The 26,821-nt window shown below is 47.0% G+C and overlaps 2 protein-coding genes across 2 annotated transcripts in view; one reads left to right on the top strand and one right to left on the bottom strand.

Annotated features, from left to right (window-relative positions):
• Positions 1-3,028, bottom strand: part of RBM34 (RNA binding motif protein 34) — a 53,929-nt gene extending 50,901 nt beyond the window's left edge. The window contains exons 1-2 of the mRNA XM_075322857.1: positions 2,976-3,028; positions 1,485-1,597 (exon numbers count right to left, since the gene is read on the bottom strand). Coding sequence (XP_075178972.1) covers positions 1,485-1,549 — 65 coding nt within the window. The 5' untranslated portion in view covers positions 1,550-1,597; positions 2,976-3,028. The remainder of the gene's footprint in view (positions 1-1,484; positions 1,598-2,975) is intronic.
• Positions 3,029-9,238: 6,210 nt separating this feature from the next.
• Positions 9,239-26,821, top strand: part of LOC142251433 (ficolin-1-like) — a 38,011-nt gene continuing 20,428 nt past the window's right edge. Inside the window, exons 1-3 of the mRNA XM_075324232.1 lie at positions 9,239-9,371; positions 19,785-19,898; positions 20,115-20,168. Of these exons, the coding sequence (XP_075180347.1) occupies positions 9,302-9,371; positions 19,785-19,898; positions 20,115-20,168 (238 nt within the window). The 5' untranslated portion in view covers positions 9,239-9,301. The remainder of the gene's footprint in view (positions 9,372-19,784; positions 19,899-20,114; positions 20,169-26,821) is intronic.

Raw genomic sequence — 26,821 nt, 5'->3', positions numbered from 1 at the left:
GAACGCAAGAGATTTAAGGAGCGCGACATTGAGAGAGCAGCGCAGCACAAGAGCAACGGACTGCGAGAGTGAGATCTAAGGAGTGACGGAGCGCGAGATTGAGAGAGCAACGGAACGCGACAATGACTAAGCGATGGAGGGTGAGAATGAGATCTAAGGAGTGCAACATTGAGAGAGCAACGGAGAGCAAAAGTGAGATCCAAGGAGTGTGACATTGAGAGCGCGAGAGCGACATTAAGAGAGCAACGAAGCGTGAGAGATCTAAGGAGTGACGAAGCGTGACAGAGCAACAGAGCACAAGATCGACATTGAGAGAGTGACAGAGAGCGACATTAAGAGAGCAGTGGACCACGAGAGAAAGAGTGCAAGAGTGAGATCTAAGGAGAGGCGAAGTGCAACAGAGCGCCAGAGCGACATTGAGAGATCTAAGAAGAGCAACATTGAGAGTACCAGAGCGACACAGAGAGAGCGACGGAGTGCGAGAGCGACAGAGAGAGCAACGGAGCGCGAAAGTGACATTGAGAGCGACGGATCGCGAGAGTGACATTGAGAGAGCGACGGAGTGCGAGAGCGACACAGAGAGCGACGGAGCGCGAGAGTGACATTGAGAGAGCGACGGAGCGCGAGAGCGACACAGAGAGCGACGGAGCGCGAGAGCGACATTGAGAGAGTGACAGAGAGCGACATTAAGAGAGCAGCGGAGCACAAGAGAAAGAGTGCAAGAGTGAGATCTAAGGAGAGGCGAAGTGCAACAGAGCGCCAGAGCGACATTGAGAGATCTAAGAAGTGCAACATTGAGAGTACCAGAGTGACACAGAGAGAGCGACGGAGTGCGAGAGCGACACAGAGAGAGCAACGGAGCGCGAGAGCGGCATTGAGAGAGCGACGGAGCGCGAGAGCGACACAAAGAGAGCAACGGAGCGCGAGAGCGGCATTGAGAGAGCGAAGGAGCGCAAGAGTGACATTGAGAGAGTGACGGAGAGCGACAGAGAGTGAGAGCAAAATACATTGGAAGCAGCACATCATTGGATGTCAGCAAAAAAAATAAAGTGGATTTTATTCATGCAGTTTAATCTGACATTTTAATGCCTCCTGTGCAGACTCTCTCATACATCGTGTCTGTGAGAATAAAGGCCACTTTCTCCCCCTGACCTCCATAATGGCCCCGTCACACGCAGAGATAAGTCTTTGGCAGATCTGTGGTTGCAGTGAAATCATGGACATATTGTTCCATTTGTACACAGCCACAAACCTGCCACTGATTGTCCACAATTTCACTGCAACCACAGGTGTGTGTGTGTGTGTGTGTGTGTGTGTGTGTGTGTGTGTGTGTGTGTGTCAGGGCCTTTACACTGCTGCTCCCAATCTATTTTTCTACATTTGGATTCTTCTCGACTGGTCGCTTGCAGAAGTATTGCACCCCCAACATCAGGATCGCTGCTAAATTTTCATATTATATACATATACAGTATACACACACTCACAGGGCCTTGGCATTTTTCTTCTTTTTCTCCTTCTTAGGTTTCTTTTTTAATCCTTCCACCTTCATTTTTGTAGAATAGGTGTGTGCGGCCCCAAATAGTAAAGATGAGGGGATCTGATAGACGGCAATGAAATATAAATAGTAAACACAAAATATATATATATATAATGTATATATCCATATTAGATATTTCTTATTTTGTTATTTCTATTATATTAATACTGCAGAGCTCCAATCACTTCCTATACAGGAGCTTCTGATGTGCCCTCCTGTTTGTGTCCCGGACGACTGACTCTTAATCTTGCCCCCACAGTTTTAGTCTGAGCCTCCCAGGGACAATGTCCCTCCTCTGCCCCCAGCCTCCCGGTGAGGACTGTCCCTCCTCTGCCCCCAGCCTCCCGGTGAGGACTGTCCCTCCTCTGCCCCCAGCCTCCCGGTGAGGACTGTCCCTCCTCTGCCCCCAGCCTCCCGGTGAGGACTGTCCCTCCTCTGCCCCCAGCCTCCCGGTGAGGACTGTCCCTCCTCTGCCCCCAGCCTCCCGGTGAGGACTGTCCCTCCTCTGCCCCCAGCCTCCCGGTGAGGACTGTCCCTCCTCTGCCCCCAGCCTCCCGGTGAGGACTGTCCCTCCTCTGCCCCCAGCCTCCCGGTGAGGACTGTCCCTCTTCTGCCCCCAGCCTCCCGGTGAGGACTGTCCCTCTTCTGCCCCCAGCCTCCCGGTGAGGACTGTCCCTCTTCTGCCCCCAGCCTCCCGGTGAGGACTGTCCCTCTTCTGCCCCCAGCCTCCCGGTGAGGACTGTCCCTCTTCTGCCCCCAGCCTCCCGGTGAGGACTGTCCCTCCTCTGCCCCCAGACTCCCGGTGAGGACTGTCCCTCTTCTGCCCCCAGCCTCCCGGTGAGGACTGTCCCTCTTCTGCCCCCAGCCTCCCGGTGAGGACTGTCCCTCTTCTGCCCCCAGCCTCCCGGTGAGGACTGTCCCTCTTCTGCCCCCAGCCTCCCGGTGAGGACTGTCCCTCTTCTGCCCCCAGCCTCCCGGTGAGGACTGTCCCTCTTCTGCCCCCAGCCTCCCGGTGAGGACTGTCCCTCTTCTGCCCCCAGCCTCCCGGTGACGACTGTCCCTCTTCTGCCCCCAGCCTCCCGGTGAGGACTGTCCCTCTTCTGTCACAATATCACATATACCTGATAAAAATTGATTTTTCTCATCAAAGACATTCCCTTGAAGATCTCAACAGTCGCTCTCCATTCTGTCACCCAAACTGCACCCCCTACCCCATAATAATAAAACTACATAGATGCATGCATGCTGGGAGTTGTAGTTCCACACCAGCAGCAGAGCCGCAGTTGTGGACAGCATTCTGCAATGTGGAGGGGAATTCAATGCACTGGATTGTATTACTATCTGCTTTACCGAAGTATCCTGGGACTTGTAGTTCTACCATTATATCTGAAAACAAGGGCTCTTTACACTGCATCCCCTTTATAGCGCCTGCACTCACCGTGGCTCCTCTACATGTGCTGCTCCAGGACTTCTCATTCTACTTCCGGGTCCTGCAAACACAGCTTTTTTTTTTTTTTTTTTTTTTCAACAATCTTTATTAACAAGACATAACAGGGAGCGCTTGATTCAACAAAACTTTATTAAACCAACCATAGGTTTTAAAATACAATTATCTGTTAATATTCTTTGTAATTTAATCTGTAACCAGCTAAATCCATCCACATTTTACGGTTTCTGTATTAAAACTAGGGAAAAGGGGATAAATGGTGCAGTTGCCCATAGCAACTCATTGATAAAATGCTTTAAACTAAGAAATGAGAGTTGGGACTTTACTGGTTGCTATGGTAACTATATAGAACAAGTGATCAGACTATTGCAGGGTCAAGTCCCTTAAGGTGACTATTAAGTAGAAGACAAAATGTTTTATTAACCTCTGGGCGATTTTTGAGCTTTCGCTCCCCTTCTCCCGAGAGCCATTACTTTATTTTTTATTTTTCCGTCAATCTTGCCATATAAGGGCTTATTTTTTGCGGGATGAGTTGTACTTTTGAATGACACCATTCATTTTACCCTACAGTGTACTGGAAAACAGGAAAAAAATTCCAAGTGCGGTGAAATTGCAAAAACAATGCAATTGCGTGATTGTTTTTGGGATATTTTATTCACTGTGTTCACTTTATGGTAAAACTGATGGGTCGGTGTGATGCCTCACGTCGGTACGAGTTCGTAGACACCAAACATATATAGGTTTACCTTTATCTAAGGGGTTAAAAAAAAAACAACATAAATTTGTCCAGAAATAGAATTGCGCTTTTGTTGCCATTTTCCGCGACCGGTAACAGTCTGATTTTTAAGGATCTGGGACTCAGTGGTGACTTATTTTTTGCCTCTTGAGCTAGACGTTTTAGTTATACCATTTTTGTGCAGATGCCACGTTTTGATCTCCTGTTATTGCATTTTAATTAACTGTTGCGGCAAACAAAAAACGTAATTTTGTCTTTTGAAAAAAAATTTCTCGCCACACCGTGTTCCAATCAGATTAATTGATTTTATATTTTGATAAATCGGGCATTTCTGAACGCGACAATATCAAATATGTGTATTTTTTTTCCCATTGTTTTATTTTCAACAGGGCAAATGGGGGGGTAGTTTGAATTTTAGGTTTTTTTTATTTTTTCATATTTTTTTAAACTTTTTTACATTTTTTATTTAATTTACTAGTCTCCCTAGGGGACTTTATCACTGCACAGTTTGATCATCTGTGTGATCACATGAATTGTAAAGTTCTGCGGAATATGTTGGCGCTATAGAAATAAAAATTATTATTATATTATTATCACCTGTACATTTCTGGTGATCACAGCAGCATTGCTCTAATCAGCAGAAATGCTGATCTCCTGTGAGTGGTGGCACTCTGTCGGCTCTCATAGGCAGTGAGTCATAGCAGCGTCAGGGGTTATCAGTTGACCCTGCACTACCATGACACCACATTGGAGCCCCGTGACCATGTAACCGTTGATGGCAACGGGGAATGGTGCAATTCCCACCACGGCTCTTTAAATCGCGCTGTCAGTGTTTGACATCGCGATTTAACTGGTTAACAGGCGCAGGTGGATCTCTGATCCACCCGTGCCTGTTAGCTGCACACATCTGCTGATCGGAATAGCATGGGCTCGCCGCCGGAGCCTACAGTAACCGGAGGGAGGCGACCAAGTACATGTATCAGTACATCTTTGGTCGTTAAGGGGTTAAGTAGAAAAAAAGTTTTAAAACAATATGAAAAAAATGTAAAAGTTAAAATCGCCCCCTTTTACCATATTAATAAATTAGGGAATAAAAAAAAACAAACTAACACATATACATATTTAGTATTGTTGCATTCATAAAAGTTCAATATATAAAAAGATAAAATAAATGAATCCGATAGGTAAACAGTGTAACGAGGAAAAAAAAAACGAAAAACCAAAATTGCAACAACAGAAAAAGAATCTAATAACAGCGACCAAAATTTCGAGTATACACCAAAATAATATCAATAAAAACAACATTTTGGGACACAAAAACAATTCCTCATACAGCCGCAAATCCCAAAAATGTAAAACTTTACGGCTCTCGGAATGTCATGACACAAGCAAGATTATTTTTTAAAAGTTTAAAAAAAAAACCAAAAAAAACATTTCACCACTACGTAATCGTACTGACCCGGAGAATCACACTACCAGGTCAGATTTTTGGTAAAATGAATGCTATAAATAAATAAATAAATAAATAAATAAATAAATAAAAAATTGTAGAATTTAACTTTTTATTTACTTTTTTGCCACACCACGAATTGTTTCCCCTTTTACCATTACATTATATGATAAAATAAATGGTGTCATTCAAAAGCACAACTCGTCCCGCAATAAATAAGCCCTCACACGCCCTTTTCGACGGAAAAATAAAAACAGTTATGTCTCTTGGAATAAAAATGTTCCTGTGCTGAGATAATCTTATATACGGTATGTGTCCCTGCTCTGTACTGGGTAATGGCTGTGTCTTACTGTACAGGGACAAGGTCTGATCATACCACATCTCCTGGGCAGGGGAGGATGTAAAAAAAAATATATACAAACATTATAGCATGGGATCACAAAATATGCTTTCTTTGAGGCAAAACATTTTTTAAAAACAAGCAGGGAAGTGTGTTACCTCACAGAAAGAATCAGCTGCGATCCCGTGCTGTAGTGTCTTGTACGTCTACCCCTGCCCCGGAGATGTGGTATGATCAGACCATGTCTCTGTACGGTCAGACACGGCCACATTACACAGGTAAATGATTTTTAAAGAACAAGTCGGGAAATGTTTTATCTCACAAAAAGAATCAGCTATGATCCCATGCTGAGGTCTGACCATGCCACATCTCCTGGGCAGGGGGAGACTAAAGAGTATTACATTACAGCACGGGATCACAGCTGATTCTTTCTGTGAGGTAAAACATTTACCTGCTTGCTTTTTTTTAAAAATGTTTTACCTCACAGAAAGAGTCAGCTGTGATCCTGTGATGTAATGTAATTACTGTTTTGCTATTCCTTTGTTATCACTCCTGCAAATAAATATGATGAATTAATTTAAAAAAAAACGGGGTGTCACCATATGTCACAAACAGCCAAGGGAGTCACACAGACATCCACCCACTGTCCGTCAATCTGTGATGAACCCGCAGCTCGCAGCCCCATCCTGACGTTTCCAATACATCAAAGCCACACGGTACAACCTCATCACTTTCCCTAACACGTGACGTTCCGCACCCTAAAGGGGTACTTAAGGTCAGCTTGGCGCAGTGTAACACTGACACCTTCTGTCCAAGCATGCACAGAGAGACAAGGGGAGGGAGATAGAGCTGGCCGCGCAACCTCTGGCACGACACCCCACACACTCACAACCCCGACAGGCCGTCAGATCCTTTTCACTAGCCCCAGTGAAACAGGGCTCAGCCAGTCCAGTAGTCTGCCACCAGTTCCTTGTTAGATATAGGCCTGGTCTGTTAACAGGACTATATCACACCAGAAACCAGCCCAGGTAGCATGTAATACAAAAACAAGCTCATGGACATGTGAGTCGTTGATCGAGACAAAAGATCAGCCCAAGATTAATTTATATATTTAATCGCCTTAAGGGCACAGTAGATAAAACAAGATATAAAAGAAAGATTTAGACATATTATAGTCGGAAATGTGGATACGAGTAAGAGATAGTTCCAAACAGATATACAGATAAATCAGTTTTCTTGTTCCTTATGATTAGGCCTGGTACTGGCTTGGCACAGGGGAGGTGCTGTGGAGCCACTAGTTTCCTTGGGACTCGCCACATGTTTACTAGATGTGACCTCTCTGGGAAGAACCTCTTCTAAAATGTCCACTTTGGTTTTTATCAACCCATGTACCTCCCATGTATTGCCCACCTGTTGGCCTATGACAGGTCTAGACATGGCATGTGCCGTCAGGTTACAGAAAATTATGAGATGGCAGCTTTCCTCATATCTCGGCCTCTGAGCGTGTCACGCGGAAGATATTACCAGCATGTTTCTTGATATGATTTTATCTATTCCTAGCTAGGAAATATGATGTGCCTATTGTCTTCCTTCGGCTAGTTATTAATTATGGGCTGATACGCACGTCCGACAACTCAGGCAAAATATGTGTGACGTGCGTCTCACCGTCCTGGGGCCGAAAATATGCCTGCCATATTTGTGGGAGCTATGTCAACCTGATTCTATAATTTTTACCCCAGACTGACTGAAAAGTCCCCCTTGAAGCTCCTCTGAAGCCAGCACTTGCCCGCCCACTTCCCTAGCTGAATTACTTTTGTCACCAGGGGGTCTGCTCGGGTCAGGGCTGTTTCCTTGCTCCAATTAACTTTGTCATCTGCCATTTGTTCCCAGATCTTGATATTGGATTTTTTGGTGACCTCTTCTTGCGGCAGGTTAGCATGTGTGTAAATATGAATAAGTAGCAGTTGGCTGGCATGTATGATATGCCATATTCCTCACTCCAAACTCTTCTCAATGGTCTGTGTCACTACACATATCCCATCTGTGACACTATCCAATCTGTAGTGATGAAATGTTTGAAGGGACACATCATATTCAGCTGATAATTTCGGCATTAATTAACAGAGAAGTGTGAGGTAAATCCTGGGATATGAAGAGGAATTATGACTAGAAGTCATAATTGCTCTCATCACTCCCTGGCAGTGCCCCCCCCTCCCTCCTTGTTCTCAAATGTCCAGCATCTGTGAAGGTGTCACATCCCACTTACACCTCCAACAGCCATCTCCTCTGATATGGAGATGAGATGATGTGCGGACAATGGACACAGGATGGCTCCCTGCCGTCACCCTGTAACAAGAGTTGTATCTCATTAGCAAGGCTTGGAAGTAGCCAGACAGAACGACTCCAGTAAAAAATGGTTCATATCTCGCAAGCCATATCTCCGATAAATATGGCAACCATAAAAATGGTGTTTGCGCAGGCGGACGATGCTGGCACACCTTTTTTATGGAAGGGGGAGCTTGGGAAATACCCCAGGCGTGATATCAGCCATATGGGAACTCGTAGACAGGTCATGAGTCCCCTCGTTCTGTAGCTAAATTCATAACTGTCACAATGAGAGCATTGGCGTCCGCCTACGACGCTCCCAGGCAAAGTTATGGCCCATATTCCATGTTGTGAATTTGTCCATAACTCCAGCCAGGGGTGGAGCAGTGCTCCCTGTGAGGTCACTAAGGTAGGAGGGGACCTGGATTTGCCCAGGTTGATAACCCTACTTCGGCCATTTTCCAAGGTTCTTTTCGCTGGGGGCACGTGTAGGAAACATCTGTGGGAAGGATCCTAGAAACCTGGGTACAGCGCCCCCCTGTGGCCAGACACAACAAGGTAACTGCTGGAACTGTGTATGCCTGTTTGTAACCCATGCTTTGATTGTAACTGTACTCTGACATATGTATATTCTGTAGATTCCCTATTGTATATATTGTAGTTTCTAGTGTGCTTTAGGCTGATTAAATTATATAATTAATCTTGGGCTGTTCTGTTATCTCGATCTTGAATCCCACGTCTGTGTGTTCGGCTAATAGTTACCGTGAAGCGGTTGGTGGCAGCGAGTTGTGCCAAGGATTATTGTGGGGAGGCCAGTGAGATTCGGGAAGATATTATATATTCCGCCCGCGGAGGTCGGGGGAATATATACCCTACTCTCACCGGGGACCCTTCAATAATCGGCATAAGTAGTATAGCGGCCTCCTTGCTTATTGTCGGGCAATTCCATAATTGGCCTGACTATAAGAGGGGCGCTAGAGAGCGCGTCACGTGCTCTGTCTGTCGGTCGGGAGGTATAAAGTAGGGGTGACCCCCACTTGTTACCCCCCGATTGTGACGTACTGGTAGCCAGCGCGGGGGATTTCTGAGTGACCCCCCCGGTGGTTTGTGACAAGAAGCAATGAGCGATGTTCTAAGAAATGATACTCCAGTATTGTTATCTTAATGGAGATGGATGTAAGAAAAGCTGGAAGGTTGCCTTTAAGAGGTTGTCATAAGCCTGATCCATAAGACATAAAGCCAATATTATACTATTTTTCCTTCACAAGGAAAGCATTATTCTTTTGCACGCAATATCATGTGAGAAGAAAGATACGTATCATCAGTTATTAGGGCTGTGTATTTCCTAACGATGGGATGGGAAGGGGAGAGGCTTAGGCTTGGAGACATCTATAAGACGAGTCGCTCCTCACATCTCAGGAACTTGCTGAGGGATCTGACACCAAGAAAGTACAGATCAAATAATCATGTGGACTTCGTGGTTTGCTGTCCTCTGGACGGTGGTCACCTTCTCCCGTGCTGATGATTCCTGTCCAGGTGAGCCCCTTCTGATTTTAAACACAACATTACATTTTTGGGGGGGTAAATCGAACCTACATACCGTGTTTCCCCGAAAGTAAGACAGTGTCTTACTTTCTTTTTACCCCCAAAAGTGCCACTATGTCTTACTTTCGGGGTATGTCTTATATTGGAAAAAATCCCACAGCAATCGCAGCAAGTCTCCATGCAATGTACCGTATGGGGACTTGCCGCGATTGCGCCCTAAGTGTACCGCAAGTTAAGGAAACTTAACCACCAGCGGCTGCACATGAGGGCACTGAGGCTGTGTGATTTTGTATGTTGTCCATGGTCCTGATGGACCACGGACAACATTACTGCAACATCTCAACATTTCTCGGTAGCCGAGCGTTCAGCTGAGCACCCGACCGCCGGCATGTGTCAGCTCTCAGCTGAGCGCTAAGCCGCCGGCATGTCAGGGCGTTCAGCTGAGCGCCAGACCGCCGGCATGTCAGCTCTCAGCTGAGCGCTAAGCCGCCGGCATGTCAGGGCGCTCAGCTGAGCGCCCAACCGCCGGCATGTGTCAGCTCTCAGCTGAGCGCTAAGCCGCCGGCATGTCAGGGCGTTCAGCTGAGCGCCAGACCGCCGGCATGTGTCAGCTCTCAGCTGAGCGCTTTGCCGGCGGCATGTCAGGGCGCTCAGCTGAGCGCTTTGCCGCCGGCATGTCAGGGCTCTCAGCTGAGCGCTTTGCCGGCGGCATGTCAGGGTGCTCAGCTGAGCGCTCGGCCGCCGGCATGTTAAGGCGCTCAGCTGAGCGCTTTGCCAGCGGCATGTCAGGGCGCTCAGCTGAGCGCTTTGCCGGCGGCATGTCAGGGTGCTCAGCTGAGCGCTCGGCCGCCGGCATGTTAGGGCGCTCAGCTGAGCGCTTTGCCGGCGGCATGTCAGGGCGCTCAGCTGAGCGCTTTGCCGGCGGCATGTCAGGGCTCTCAGCTGAGCGCTTTGCCGGCGGCATGTCAGGGCTCTCAGCTGAGCGCTTTGCCGGCGGCATGTTAGGGCTCTCAGCTGAGCGCTCGGCCGCTGTAACTGTACTGTAAAGAGGAAAAAAAATAAATAAATAAATTTTTACTACGTCTTACTTTCGGGGTACGTCTTACATTAGCCGACCCCCCCAAAACCACCACTACGTCTTACTATCGGGGGTGTCTTACTATCGGGGAAACACGGTACTAGCCAAAATTCAGTAGTGACATACTCCTATACGTTTGACTAAAGGATTTATTTAATCGTATGAACGTATATCTTACCATCATATAAAAGTAAACACTAGACAATAGACAGTGATTGAAAAATATCAAAAGGATAAAAATCAAATTTGAATATCAAGATTTTCTATATATGCAATAGCGTTATCATTTACAATCTAGAAATCCTTCTTGTCACTATGGTAGGATCTCAGGGGGCACTCTGCAACAATGTGCTGGATAGTTTGACGATCTGCTCCACAGTCACAGGTCGGAGAGTCATATTTTCCCCACTTATACATAAAATCTGCACCAACGCCAAAGTTTGTTCTGATACTATTTAGAGTAACCCATGTTTTCCTTGGTAGATTGAAGCCTGGTGGAGGGTTTTGTAAATTAGGGAACACTTGGGGATCACCGTCTACTACATTGACCCAAAGTTCTCGCCATTTCTCCTCTAAATTGAAGTCTTGTTCATGCAAGGTGATTGCAGTTCGGATTGGCGGGTGTCTTGATTTCAATCGTTGTATTGTAACATCTCTGATATTTTGGTGTATTGGAAGTTTTTCATTATTCCCTACTTTAGTGTATTCTTTAAGTAGGAGCTTTTGTCTTCTTAGATTTGCGGGTGCGATATGACTCAGCACAGGTAACCAGTGAACAGGTGTAGGTCTAATAGCACCAGATATTATACGCAAAGAGTTGTTCAGAGTGTCAATTAAGTTTACATGACAGCTATTTAACCATGCTGGAGCCCAGTATTCTGCAGCAGAGTACACCAGGGCAAGAGTAGATGTTCTCAAAACAGATGTTGCCGAGCCCCAGGAGGATCCACAAAGTTTCTGAATAATATTATTGCGCGCTTTCAGTTTCTGTGCCAATTTATCCAGATGGGATTTAAAAGTTAGACTTCTATCAAGGGTTACACCTAAGTACTTAGGATTGAAATTGTGTTTAACAGATTGGCCTTCAAATTGTACTTTAAGTTCAGTCTTGGCACTTGCATTGTGTAAATGAAAGCAACAAACTTCCGTTTTTGATGGGTTAGGTTTTAATCTCCATTGTCGGAAGTACTTTCCCATTACACTAAGATCTTTTGTAAGAACATCCTCTGCTTCCTCCATTGTTTTGCTTACCATAGCAAGTGCCCAGTCATCGGCATATCCAAATTTCCGTGACACTGTTTTAGGAATATCAGCTAGGTACAGGGCAAACAGGAGAGGTGCCAGCACTGATATAAAGGATATAAACATGCAACATAAAAGGCACATGAAAAAAAGGCACAAAAAAAACTAAAATAAAACTCCCATGGTCTTGGATGTATCCTGTGCACAGTGTTATGCTCGCAGGGTGAGCACTGTGGTAGTGGGTCCACTGGACCGAAGGTACCGTTCACTTGCCTGGGGGAGCAAACTGGACTGGTATACACGCTGGTAAGCGGCCGGCAGAGAGCAGTCCCAGGGGATTTGCGGTACCCCAGCACTTCTCACCACGGACACAGTACAGTCTCTGGAAGAGGCAGAGTAGTGGATGGATACAGTAGCTTCGGCCAGCGTGGATACTTGCGGCAGCTTGTATCATGGCAGACAGCTGGCGTAAGTGATCTTAGCAGCAGCAGATAAGCAATACACTGTAATAGAGGGACAAGTGAGCAGCTTGAAGACACACAATATCAGCAGCAGCAGTGAGGATCTGAGAACTAGCAACGTAAGAAACTCATTGCCCAGGCACCTCCCATAGGGGAAAGGTGCCTTAACCCTAGAACGCATACCTGGGGCCTCGCAGGCCTGCTAGCCCAGGTATGTGAAAGTGTAGATTTCTATGGTTGCGCGTTCTAGGGTTAAATACCTGCAGACCTCTCAGTTGACCTGAGAGGCACTTACGGGTCAGGGTACGCTGGTCCTTTAAGAAAAGGGGCATGGCCATGCACACCCTTCAGGCAGAACCAGGAAGCCTGCGATGTGCACACAGGCTCTGGGAGGCAGCGGCATTGACTGGGGCGGGGGCAGCCACAGCATAACGTATAGGCAGGTGAAGGCAGGACAGCTCTGGGACGCCAATATGGGCATTACACACAGATTTTTTTGGAGTACCACATGATTCCATATAATGCAACAAACAGAAATTCCAGCGTTGCACCAGATTCCAATCATATAGATTAGAATTATTCCTTTAATTCCATCCTGTTAAAACCACAATATTCACCATACATAATTAGTTAAAATCGCAAGCAAATTTTAAAACAAAATAAAATAGTTCTTATAGTTGGTAAATGTTTTTTTAAATGTTTATCTTAGAATACCATATTATTATATATATTATTTTTATTCCATGAAAAATATTTTAACAAATATGGTCTAAAAGTTGTAATAAATCTAATTATGGGAGACTTTCTTTCATTTTATTTGTCTTATTTTTATGCCATAGAATCTATTTTCTATCAAAATGGTCTAAAATATTAGTTACCGCCCAATTAAGATATCTCTTATATCTTATTAAATTATGGCAAACCCTGTAGATCCCTGTGAATTTATCAATTTCTGTGTTATTGCATTTTGTTCTAATTAGTTCTGCCACTGGAACATTGTTTTAGTACATGATCAGGATGGCAGCACTGTATATTTTGTAGATGTTGTTTTTCCATATTATTTAGATCTCATATTAATGAAAAATCTAAAAAAAACAATTTTGGTATTATTGTGAATTGTATTGAATTTTAAATGCATGTTATTATTGATGTAGGATTGAAAATACTAAGCCTAGACATGTGTATATGAAAAGAGGTCAGCTATATAACAACCAAACCATCTGAAGTGGGAGAAAAAATGGGTCATCAACAGAAAAACACAAATATTAATGATATATCTAAAAAATAAAATTTGGGGTATTATTGGGAATTGCATTGAATTTTATATGCATGTTATTATTGGTGTAGGATTGAGAATACTAAGCCTGGGCATGTGTATATGAAAAAGAGGTCATCTATATAAGAACCAAACCATCTGAAACGGGAGAAAAAATAGTTCATCAACAGAAAAACAGAAATATTAATGATAATATCTAAAAAAAAATTGGGGCATTATTGGGAATTTAATTGAATTTTATATGCATGTTATTATTGGTGTAGGATTGAGAATACTAAGCCTGGGCATGTGTATATGAAAAAGAGGTCATCTATATAACAATCAAACCATCTGAAATGAGAGAAAAAATGGTTTATCAACAGAAAAACTCAAATATTAATGATATATCTAAAAAAAATCAATTTGGTATTATTGTGAATTGCATTAAATTTTAAATGCATGTTATTATTGGTGTAGGATTGAAAATACTAAGCCTAGGCATGTGTATATGAAAAAGAGGTCGTCTATATATCAACCAAACCATCTGAAATGAGAGAAAAAATGGTTTATCAACAGAAAAACTCAAATATTAATGCTAATATCTAAAAAAAAAATTGGGATATTATTGGGAATTGAATTGAATTTTATATGCATGTTATTATTGGTGTAGGATTAAAAATACTAAGCCTAGGCATGTGTATATGAAAAAGAGGTCGTCTATATATCAACCAAACCATCTGAACCTGGAGAAAAAATGGGTCATCAACAGAAAAACACAAATATTAATGATATTTCTAAAAAAAATGTTGGTATTATTGTGAATTGCATTTAATTTTAAATGCATGTTATTATTGGGGTAGGATTGAAAATACTAAGCCTAGGCATGTGTATATGAAAAAGAGGTCGTCTATATATCAACCAAACCATCTGACGGGTCATCAACAGAAAAACTCAAATAATTCTTCCTATCCCGAAGAGGAGAATTTCACCCCTGTTTTTGTACAAAATAACCATTTAAATTATGTTTTAATTAGATTTCTACTGCTATTAGGAAATTTATTTTTATATATATATATATATATATATATATATATATATATACTTAGGGTATAGGGCCTGTATTCATCCAAATGATAAGAACTTGTAGAGCCAAATTGTGTAATATTGAACAATATAATCCCATCATGGCCCTGCAATAATTATCTATGCCGAGTTTCACAGTTTTAAGGTTGAAGGAAGACACAATTCCATCAACCTATAGCCTAATGTGTTGATCCAAAAGGTGGTAAAAACCTTATGGAGGCAGATATAGATATTAATTGCCCATTATTAAGGGGAAAATTCCTTCCCTACTCCACATACGGCAATCATACTAGTATCTTAGATGAATGTCCCATCATAGAATTTAGTGCCCATAATAATATGTACTATTATATTTTTCAATAAAGGCATCTAGGTCATCCTGGAACTTTTGTAGTGAATCATCCATTAGAACACCTTGTGGCAGACAGTTCTATAATCTCACTGCTCTTAGAGTAAATATTCCAAAGTCTCACTGCTCTAACAGTAAAGAATCCATAGTATTGCTGCTTGGAAAGAAATCCAAAAATTCCAATTTTCAGTAAATAATCTAGAATTTCACTGCTCTCATAATAAAGAATCCATAGTCTCACTGCTCTCGCAGTAAAGAATCGATAGTATTAATGCTCGTACAGTAAATAATCAAGAAATTCACTTCTCTTACAGAAAATAATCCATAGCATTACTGCTCATACAAAAAAGAATCAATAGTCTCACTGCTCGTACAGTAAATAATCCATAGTAATACTGCTCATACAGAAAAGAATCCATAGTCTCACTGCTCGTACAGTAAATAATCCATAGTCTCACTGCTCGTACGGTATAGAATCCATAGTCTCACTGCTCTTATAGTAAATATTCTATAATCTCACTGCTCGTACAGTAAATAATCCATAGTATCACTGCTCGTACGGTATAGAATCCATAGTCTCACTGCTCTTATAGTAAATAATCTATAGTATCATTGCTTGTACAGTAAATAATCCATAGTCTCACTGCTTTTACAGTAAATGATCCATAGTCTCACTGCTCTTACAGTAAAGAATCCATTGTATAACTGCTCATACAGAAAAGTATCCATAGTCTCACTGCTTGTACAGTAAATAATACATTATCTCACTGCTCGTACAGTAAAGAATCCATAGTCTCACTGCTCGTACAGTAAAGAATCCATAGTATTACTGCTCATACAGTAAAGAATCTGCTGATTAAACGTTTTTCTAGTCATTCAGGATGCCCCCTTGTCACAGCTGCAGACCTATGTATAAAAAAGATCATTATCCCTTCATATATTTGTGCATTATGATAAGACTGCCAAGTTCACCCATTCCCTCAGTAACCTTGGTCGCTCTTCACTGCACCCGCTCTAGCTCAGCTATGTCCTTCTTAGGCTACTTTCACACTTGCGTTGGACGGCTTCCGTAGCATTGCGTTGTGTGACGGATGCAACGGATGCTACGGATCGTACAAAACAACGGAAAGCTTTTTTTTTTTATTATTATTTTTTTCTTTTCTTCTTTACAGTTTTACCGGCAGCAGACTATTGTGAACGATCAGCTGATCGCTCTCAATAGCTGGCGGCCGGGCGATCAGCTGATCGCTTTCACATGCCGGCGGCCGGGTGCTCAGCTGATCGCTCTCACATGCCGGCGGCCGGGTGCTCAGCTGATCGCTCTCACATGCCGGTGGCCGGGCGCTCAGCTGATCACTCTCACATGCCGGCGGCCGGGCACTCAGCTGATCGCTCTCACATTCCGGCGGCCGGGCGCTCGGCTGATCGCTCTCACATGCCGGCGGCCGGGCACTCAGCTGATCGCTCTCACATGCCGGCGGCCGGGCACTCAGCTGATCGCTCTCACATGCCAGCGGCCGGGCACTCAGCTGATCGCTCTCACATGCCGGCGGCCGGGCACTCAGCTGATCGCTCTCACATGCCGGCGGCCGGGCGCTCAGCTGATCGCTCTCACATGCCGGCGGCCGGGCGCTCAGCTGATCGCTCTCACATGCCAACAGCCGGGCGCTCAGCTGTACATTCGGCCACCGAGAAACAAAATAAAGTTTCTGTGATTTAAAAAAAAAAAAAAGAGCATGCGCAGTGAAAAATAAAGGTTTCCGTCGCTCAAAAAAACGTTACATGCAGCGTTCCTTCCGCTGGACGCAGTGTCAAACTAACGACGCTGCGTCGTCCAGCGGAAGGAACGCTGACACTTGTGTTACAGTGCGTTGTCCATACAAGTCTATGGAGAATAGCGCAGTGCGTTAACGGACTGCGCTATTCTCCATAGTGACGGACTCCACTGAACGCAAGTGTGAAAGTAGCCTTATAAACTGGAACACAAAGTCTTTTCAGGTGAGCGTTTTACCCAGTGTGTTACCATTTAATACGTAATTCTCCTTTTAGTTTCCTCTTCTCAAGTGCATGACCTTACAATTATCTACATTCATTTCCAACTGCCATTTCTCAGCTTGGCCTCCAGCCTTACAGCACAATGGAACGACATGTTGACAGAACGTTCTTTCCGGGTAAGTAACCTAATCTTAAAATATAAGGAAGAAACTTTGAATACAATAAAGAAGAGTATTGCAGAAACGGAAGAGCAAACAAAGGAGGGTATACATTTACATTTAAAGGGAATCTGCCAGCTGTTTTTTTTTTTTTGCGACCTCATCTGACAGCAGCATGATGTAGGCAAAAAGACCCTGAATTAAATGATGTATCACTTAGATTACTGGGTGCAGCTGTCACGCTAAGTATGGGGAGGTATCAAGCGAATGGGAAAAGGGAAGGGAAACCCTGTGTCTAGGGAAGGGGGAGATGGTGATCCCTGACCAAGCCTAAAGCTGGTCCCTGAGGTTCCTCACCACCCTAGATAGGTTCCACAACTATGTGCCAAGCCGCATACCTGACCCTAGGTATCCCTACTGCTGGTCCCTGGGGTCCCTCACCACCCTAGATAGAATCCACAACTATGTGCCAAGCCGCATACCTGACCCTAGGTATCCCTAGTGCTGGGTCTTGGGGTCCCTCACCACCCTAGAAAGGTTCCACACCTATGTGCCAAGCCGAATACCTGACCCTAGGTATCCCTAGTGCTGGGTCCTGGGGTCCCTCACCACCCTAGATAGGTTCCACACCTATGTGCCGAGCAGGATACCTGACCCTAGGTATCCCGCTCGGCCCTGGGGTCCCTCACCACCCTAGATAGGTTCTGCATCTATTCACCGAGCAGGACACCTGACCCTAGGTATCCCTAGTACTGGACCCTGGGGTCCCTCACCACCCTAGATAGGTTCTGCATCTATTCACCGAGCAGGACACCTGACCCTAGGTATCCCTAGTACTGGTCCCTGGGGTCCCTCACCACCCTAGATAGGTTCCACACGTATGCCCTAAGATGGATACCTGACCCTAGGTATCCCTAGTGCTGGGCCCTAAAAAGGGAATGGATACGATGAGCTCTTCATCACCCCACTAGACACTAAAGGACACACAGAGATAACAAACAAGGGAAAATAACAAACAACTTATTTCCAGTTGACTCAGAGAGTGAAACTGCAATAACCACCAAGATTCTCCTGATGTATGCCAACCGACTGCTAGAACTGAAGACTTTATAAAGATATATGAGATATTACCAGCACTGAGTAATCGGAAGTAAAGGTATAGATAGACAATTACTGATGAACAGCAGCTGACAGGCTGAGGATATCCACAGGGTCCTAAAGGGCAAGTGATGAAAACCAAGCAGAAATAATGGAAGGTCATGGAGCAGTTTGCGCAGCCAAACGCTGTGACCTTCTATAGCCGGACATCACAGGACTGTCTATCACCTGTGACACACCGGTGACCGCTGCGGAGCTGACACAATCAGAATTTTTAAATGTAGCAATGCAACAGAGCTGAGAATGCTGCCTCTGACGCACCCCAGGGCTATGGGGTACTCGGCAGTATATTGACTGGGACAGTTCACTGGGTGGCCGTTGCCCGGTTCCGTGACCCTGGGGGTCGCTAGAAAGGGGTTATGTACAAGGGAATAATCGTGATGCCACTTGCGGGTTGCGGCTATGTGGATGGAGCCATCGCTGCACAGTTTCTCGCTGCTGGGGCTGATGTTAATGGCAGCCTGTATGTTGGGCCCTCCGCAAGTAGGGCCGGGGCCCCAGGGGGTAGGTGATGGTGCTGGGCGCGGAAAGAAGGTAGGCCACACAAGGGTTTACAATGTAACTGGGTCTTTGCTCACAGCGTTGTTATGGCTTGCAACCCGATGGCGGCTGGTCCTCACCACTGGTCCGCTTAGTTCCAGTGCCGGTGTGGTGACCTGGTGGCTTTGTTCCCCTGCACCTGTCTCTGGTTATTGGGTCCCCGTGGCTTGGAGCGTCTGGGGGTCCCCTCCTGGTTGTCTTTCAGTCTTAGTCCGTACGGCGGCAGTTTGAACCCTGTAGGGTCGGTGTTCTGTTCCGGTCCTTGGTTCTCCCGTCACTACTGGTGCCCCCGGACTTTACAGTTGGTGAGGTTCTGGATGGTCCCCTCACTGTGCACATTTTATCAGGTCTGCCTGGAGCGTTTGCCTGACCTTGGGCTCTGTACCCCATGGGTGCTATGGTTCCGAGAGTACTCCACCGTACCCTTTCGGAAACCACACGCCTGCGCCTGACAGGTCACTGCTACACTCCCGTCAGTACTGTTACGTCCGTCTCCTTTCACTTCCACTTACTGACTGTCTGACCCCTCCCTGGTTGTCATCTAGTGGACTGGATCGGTTCCACCCCTAGGTGGCCATCCATTGGGTCCAACCCTAGCCTGTCACCAGTCCTTGGGAAAGGGAAAAACAGGGATTATATGACAGTTTTGGTGTTACCGGCACTGGTCTTCTGGGTCCCTGGTGGTAGGCCCTGCATCATTGACAGGATGTAGTTCCCTGTAGCTCCTGATGGCCTCAGGGGTGCTACACCTCCGCCCATACAAATCTATAGACAGTGGATCTAAGAGGGAATGTTTCTCCTTGTAGACAGTGCCAAGGTGTGTTCATAGAGCAACACATAAGGGAAAAAAGGCAACGCACTAAAAAACTGTAACCGACCCTACCGCTACCTGTACAGACTAGATATCCCAACCTCGAAGTCCCTAGTAGAGATGAGCAAACATGATGTTTGGTGTTCGGTTTTTGAGCCGAAAAAAAAAACCTCAAAAGGGAAAACCCAGTCCACCCCCCCACAGAGGTGTTCTACTTAAGGACTGGAACTTTCCAACAAGCGTTGACTTATGAAGTCTCAATTCTTGGTTTCAGAAGTGAAGATTGTAGGAACTGGAGACTCCGACAAGTTGAGTATAATCAGAGGATGTCCAGGATTTCCGGGAGCTCCGGGCCAAAAAGGAGAAGCTGGATCTTCTGGAGTACAAGGTACATGGCACCCCGATGTCAATGTCATCATGTGAAGTACGGGATAGGAATCAGTAGACTGGCGCCATATATTGTACCCGGATTTTCAGTGTTTTAGAATAAGGGGCCGCAACCGTCCTCTTACCCAATTGTTGTTCCGACCTAAAATAGTACATGTTTTTATTGGAGACTTTGCTAACGTTCACATCTTTATAATCCATGTTCTGAACATTTTAGGAGAGAAAGGTCTTCAGGGCATCCCAGGAAAGCTTGGTCCTCCAGGTGTAGCGGGTAAGTACTAACCTTAAATATAAAAGGAGGTGCAAAGATTTTTGCCATATCTACATATTTCTCCATAAATGTCTGATACGTAGGGTCCGCACCTCCAGAACCCTCCGAAGGCCAAAGCAGCTGCCACTCTCTATTAAACTTGATGGATGTTACATAAACAACAGCTTTTCTGGTTTTCGGAAAACCCCTAGCCCCCGGTTGCAGTCTGGTTGTTTTTTAAAAACAAACTACAAAAAAACTGTGCTTTACTTACCTTCCCCTGGTCCATTCCTGAGTATCCACCAAGCCAACAGTGCTGCAGACAATCTATGAGCTCAGATCAGCCATTGAGCTCAGGAATTGGTGGCAGGGCTGTCGCCATCACGTCAACGCTGCAGACCACAGACAATGTTATCAACAGTTGAGACTCAGTACTGGACCAGGGGATGGTGAGTAAAGCAAAGCTTTTTTTTTTTTTTTTAATCAAACTGCAGCTAGGGAAATGGGGTTTTCAGAAAGCCCCTTTAAATTTCCCCCGTTTTACCTTCTTAGTTCTCCTAACATGGCCGTTTTTTGGGGAAATACTAATATCTCTATTATATAGGAAAACATTGACAATGGAGAATTACCATTTCTCTTGTCCATAAATGGAATAGTAATACCCAGTTGTAAATGGGTTTTATATACAGTATAAAAAAAAATATATATATATATATATACACGATATATATACATATATTTATATATATATCTATAAATATATATACATATAGATATAGATACTGTACACACATTCATACATACCTATTGTGAGGTAGCGCGGTCAGCTGCGCAGCAGAAGACACGAGATCCAGGCATCAAGGTTCACAGCACACGGTGTTTAATGTCCAAACAAAAAATCCACAGCAATATACATGTCCCTCCAGCAGAGAACACAAGGGTTGTGATCACTCCCTCACACCCGGCACACCTGCCCCTCGTTCCTGTTTCCATTTAACCCTTCCTTCAGCCTGTAGGGAAACAGCATTAACCCTAGAGTGGATTTACTTTCTATCATGGAGTGAGCACAACCGGGGCGAGACATACCGGCCGTCATAGATAACCCCGGTCACAGTCTCACACACCCCCCCCCTCAGTTCAAGCGAGCGGGGTTGAACTCCCGCCATCAAACACGGGCCGCGGGACAAGGCATCGGCGTTGCCCTGCAACCTACCGGCCCGGTGTTCAACCGTAAACCGGAAGTTCTGTAGAGAAAGGAACCACCGGGTAACCCGGGCATTCCGTTCCTTGGCGGACCTCATCCAGACCAGTGGAGAGTGATCCGTCACCAAGCGAAACTGCCGTCCCAGCAGGTAATAGCGTAGGGACTCCAAGGCCCATTTGATCGCCAGGCACTCCTTCTCCACTACGCTATAATTCCGCTCGGGAGGGGTGAGCTTCCTACTTAAGAAGGTGACGGGGTGTTCCTCCCCCTGAACCACCTGAGACAACACTGCCCCCAGGCCGACCTCAGAGGCGTCAGTCTGTACTATGAACTCCTTCCGGAAATCAGGGTGTACAAGAACGGGCTGTCCGCACAAGACCCCCTTCAGGGCCCGGAAGGAGTCCTCGGCCTGCGGAGTCCAGCGCACCATGACGGACTTCTTGCCTTTGAGAAGGTCCGTCAAGGGGGCTGATAGTCCCGCAAAATCCCTTACAAACCTCCTGTAGTACCCCACGATACCCAGGAAGGCCCTAACCTGCTTCGTGGTCAGGGGTCTAGGCCACTTCTGGATCGCCTCAACCTTGTTAATTTGGGGCTTAATCACTCCTTGGCCTATCACGTAGCCCAAGTAGCGGGCTTCCGTGAGTCCCAACGCACATTTCTTGGGATTGGCTGTCAATCCGGCTGTCCGAAGCGCGTCCACCACCGCTTGTACCTGTTCCAAGTGGGTCTGCCAATCGGAGCTGTAAATAATGATGTCATCAAGGTACGCTGATGCATACGCCTGGTGGGGTTCCAGCACCAAGTCCATCAACCTCTGGAACGTGGCCGGAGCGCCATGTAACCCAAAAGGCAAGACAACATAGTGGAAGAGACCCTCCGGCGTAACAAAAGCGGTTTTCTCCTTGGCGGACTCCGTCAGTGGCACCTGCCAGTACCCCTTGGTCAGGTCGAGCGTGGTAAAATATCGCGCCTGTCCCAGCCTATCAATCAGCTCATCCACCCGGGGCATGGGGTAGAGATCGAACTTGGATATTTCGTTCAATCTCCGGAAGTCATTGCAGAACCTTAGGGAGCCATCGGGTTTTGGTATTAGGACAATGGGACTAGCCCATTCACTCCGGGATTTTTCGATGACCCCCAGGCGTAGCATTGTCTTCACTTCTTCTGATATGGCTTGTCTTCGAGCCTCCGGCACGCGGTATGACTTCAGGCGTACCTTCAGGTGGGGCTCGGTGACAATGTCATGTCGTATCAGACTGGTCCTACCCGGCAACTCGGAGAAGACATCGGGGTTCTGCTGAACCAGCCGTCTGGCCTCTCGCCTCTGTTGCTTGGTGAGGGCTTCTCCGATCCTTACTTCCGGTTCGTCCTCTCCGGAGGTCGCTGAAGCCGGGAGTGGACGACCCGAAGAGGAGGGAGATGGGGGAAACTCAACCATCAGGCTTTCCCGTTCCTGCCACGGTTTTAATAGGTTGACATGGTATATTTGTTCAGGTTTCCGCCTACCGGGCTGCAATACTTTATAGTTGACCACCCCGACTTTTTCCTTTATCTCGTAGGGGCCTTGCCACTGAGCCAGGAATTTACTCTCCGCCGTGGGGATTAATACCAACACCCGATCCCCGGGTTTAAAGGTCCGCACGGTGGCTTGTCTATTGTAGCGGCCGCTTTGCGCGGCCTGAGCCTCCTGTAAATGCTCCTTCACAATTGGCATGACCGCGCTTATGCGGTTCTGCATTCCTAAAATGTGTTCAATCACACTTTTATGGGGGGTGGGCTCTTGCTCCCATGTTTCCTTTGCCAGGTCCAACAATCCCCGGGGATGTCGCCCGTATAACAATTCAAAAGGCGAAAACCCCGTGGATGCCTGTGGCACCTCTCGGATGGCAAACATCAAATAGGGAAGCATCATATCCCAGTCTTTCCCGTCTTTGGAGATCACCCTTTTTAGCATGGTTTTCAGGGTTTTATTGAATCGTTCTACTAACCCATCCGTCTGAGGATGATACACAGACGTACGCAACTGCTTGATCTGGAGTAGCCGGCATAGTTCTTTGGTCACTTTAGACATGAATGGGGTCCCCTGATCCGTAAGGATCTCCTTGGGCAACCCCACCCGGCAGAACACAGAAAACAACTCCCGAGCTATAAGCTTCGCCGCAGTATGTCTGAGAGGTATCGCCTCTGGATACCGGGTGGCATAGTCAACGATCACTAGGATGTGTTGGTGCCCTCGAGCAGACTTTACGAGGGGCCCCACCAGATCCATCCCTATCCGTTCAAAAGGGACTTCTATAATGGGTAACGGCACCAACGGACTGCGAAAGTGGGCCAGTGGTGCGGTAAGCTGACACTCCGGGCAGGTTTCGCAGAACCGTTTTACCTCCCCAAAGACCCCGGGCCAATAGAACCTTTGCAATATTCGCTCCTGCGTTTTCTTGACCCCTAGGTGGCCACTCATCAGATGTTTATGAGCCAAGTCGAGGACCCGCCGGCGATACGGCTGGGGCACCACCAACTGCTCCACCCCCACGCCCCGTATTTCATCTACCCGGTAGAGTAAATCCTGTTTAAGAGCGAAATGGGGGTACCTTACCTGGGCTCCGGGCAGCTGGGCCACCCCGTCAATTACTAACACCCTATTCCGGGCATGTATTAACGTAGGGTCTTGGAGTTGGGCTGTCCCAAACGCATCCGGGGATGCCTCCAAGTCCGGGATGGGCTCGACCGTCTCAGCCTCTCCTGCCAATACCTCTAGGGGCGACCTATCGGGTTCACATTCTGTCCCTATCATGGGGACCCCTACGGCAGGTGTCCCGGATTCAGGATTGTAGGGCTCAGGCCCCGGACTGACCAATATCGGAGGGGACCTAGGGGTTCCCTTCCATAAAGTCCAAAAATAGGGCAGATCCCGTCCTAGGATCACGTCATAAGGAAGAGTGTTAAGCAGTCCCACCTCATGTTGCACCTGACCGCAAGGTGCTGTGATGGTGACAATCCCCGTGGGATAGTCTCGGCGGTCCCCATGTATGCAAACCACCCCCACGGTACGTCCTGTGGCCTTTACTTTAGCCCTCAAGGTGGATCGCACAAGGGTCACTAAGCTTCCGGAATCCAACAATCCTGTAACCGGACATCCATTCACCTGTATTTGGCACAAGTGGGGCTCAATCTCTGGGGGAACCAGGTCAGCGGTACACACCACCTGAGCATACATTGAACCCCGCCGGGTAACCCCACAATCCATGGGCTCCGTGGTCAGGGGACACTGGGCTTCCATATGTCCCACCCGCTGGCACCGCCAACATCTAATAGGGAAGGAAACCCCCTTGACAAGTTGTCGTTTAGGGTACATGGCCTTCCGGACCTCAGGAACGGCGGGCGCGGCCTCAGCCGGGATGGTAGCGGACCCCTGTACCGGTGTCGGTGGTGGGTCCTTGGCCCTAGGCTTGGAGGGGCCGGACCGACGGGCGGTACGCAAAGTCTCAGTGTCCCGTATCAAGTCCTGCGTAGCCACATGCCGCTCTACCAGGGACACTAATTGGTCCAGGGTACTCGGGTCACCCTGTCCTACCCACCGTTGAACGGTGACGGGTAAAGTGCGCACAAAACGATCCACTACTACCCTTTCCACCATTTGCGCCGGGCTCAGAGTGTCAGGCTGCAACCACTTTTTTACAAGATGTAATAAGTCATAGGCCTGGGAGCGTACGGGTTTGGCTTCCTCATAGAACCACTGATTAACCCGCTGAGCCCGTACATAGGTATTCACCCCCAACCGAGCCAGTATTTCGGCTTTCAGGGTCACATAGTCAATGGCGTCCTCGGTACCGAGGTCCAGGTACGCTTTTTGGGGTTCCCCTGTCAGATAGGGCGACAATACCTCAGCCCACTGGGGGGTCGGCAGCTTTTCCCGCTCGGCCACCCGCTCAAACACTGCCAGGAACGCTTCCACATCATCCCCCGGGGTCATCTTTTGCAACGCTTGTCTCACCGCTTTCCGGACGCTGCCGTCGTCACCCGGTCCCGGGGTTGTTGCTGCCGGTCCGGCACGGATTGACTTGGCCAGGAGAATCATCTGTTCTTGGTGCCTTTTTTCCTGCAATTTCAAGGATTGCTGGTGCTGTTGCTGCTGTTGCTCCAACGTCTGGAGCAGGTGGGTATTCACCTGTTGTTGCTGTGCATTAGCCTCTTGTTGTTGTGCATTAGCCTGAGCCAAATGCCTTAGTATGTCCTCCATGGCGTCGCTGGGTTTGGGCCGTAGTATAGCTGCTTGAATCCAGGACATGTGCTACCGGATCACCAGAAAAGGAAGTTACACCTCACCGGGCTGGCATGCCCGCCGATTCTCCACCATATGTGAGGTAGCGCGGTCAGCTGCGCAGCAGAAGACACGAGATCCAGGCATCAAGGTTCACAGCACACGGTGTTTAATGTCCAAACAAAAAATCCACAGCAATATACATGTCCCTCCAGCAGAGAACACAAGGGTTGTGATCACTCCCTCACACCCGGCACACCTGCCCCTCGTTCCTGTTTCCATTTAACCCTTCCTTCAGCCTGTAGGGAAACAGCATTAACCCTAGAGTGGATTTACTTTCTATCATGGAGTGAGCACAACCGGGGCGAGACATACCGGCCGTCATAGATAACCCCGGTCACAGTCTCACACTATCTATATATACATGCACATATATATACATATATATACATATATGGATATATATATGGATATATATATGGATATCTATATATATAATTGCCTTATTCTGTCTGTCTGTCTGTCTGTCTGTCTTGCTCCAAAATTGTGTCCTTACGGTGACAATCGTCTGATTGGCCGCTGCCTCGGCCTGGCCCCCCCCCCACGGATTGGTAGCTCGCCTCGGCCTGGCCCCGCCCCCCCGCACGGATTGGCCGCTCGCCCCGGCCCTCCGCACGCATCGCCAGACATAACCTTGCGCTGCTGGGATCGTGACGGAGCCGGTGAACGCTGGTAACCATTATACACATCGGGTAACTAAGGTCCCTTGGTTACCCGATGTGTATCATAGTTACCAGTGTACACCGGCTCCGTCATGATCCCAGCAGCGCCACACATACCCTTGCGATGCTGGGATCGTGACGGAGCCGGTGAACGCTGGTAACCATTATACACATCGGGTAACTAAGGTCCCTTAGTTACCCGATGTGTATCATAGTTACCAGTGTACACCGGCTCCCGGTACACATGTGCAGGGAGCCGGCATTATACTCCTCTCCCCCCAGGACTACTCCTCCTATTATAGTCCTCCTATTATACTCCTCTCTGAGTATAATAGGAGAACTATTATAGCATGGGGGATGGAGCACGATGGGGAGTGTGCAGCATGGGGGATGTAGCACGATGGGGGGTGCGCAGCATGGGGGATGGAACACGATGGGGGGTGCGCAGCATGGGGGATGGAGCACGATGGGGAGTGCGCAGCAT

This window comes from Anomaloglossus baeobatrachus, chromosome 9 (assembly GCF_048569485.1).
Source record: "Anomaloglossus baeobatrachus isolate aAnoBae1 chromosome 9, aAnoBae1.hap1, whole genome shotgun sequence".
Lineage (NCBI taxonomy): Eukaryota > Metazoa > Chordata > Amphibia > Anura > Aromobatidae > Anomaloglossus > Anomaloglossus baeobatrachus.
Note: the sequence above shows the minus strand (reverse complement) of the source record. Positions and strands in the feature narration are given on the sequence as shown.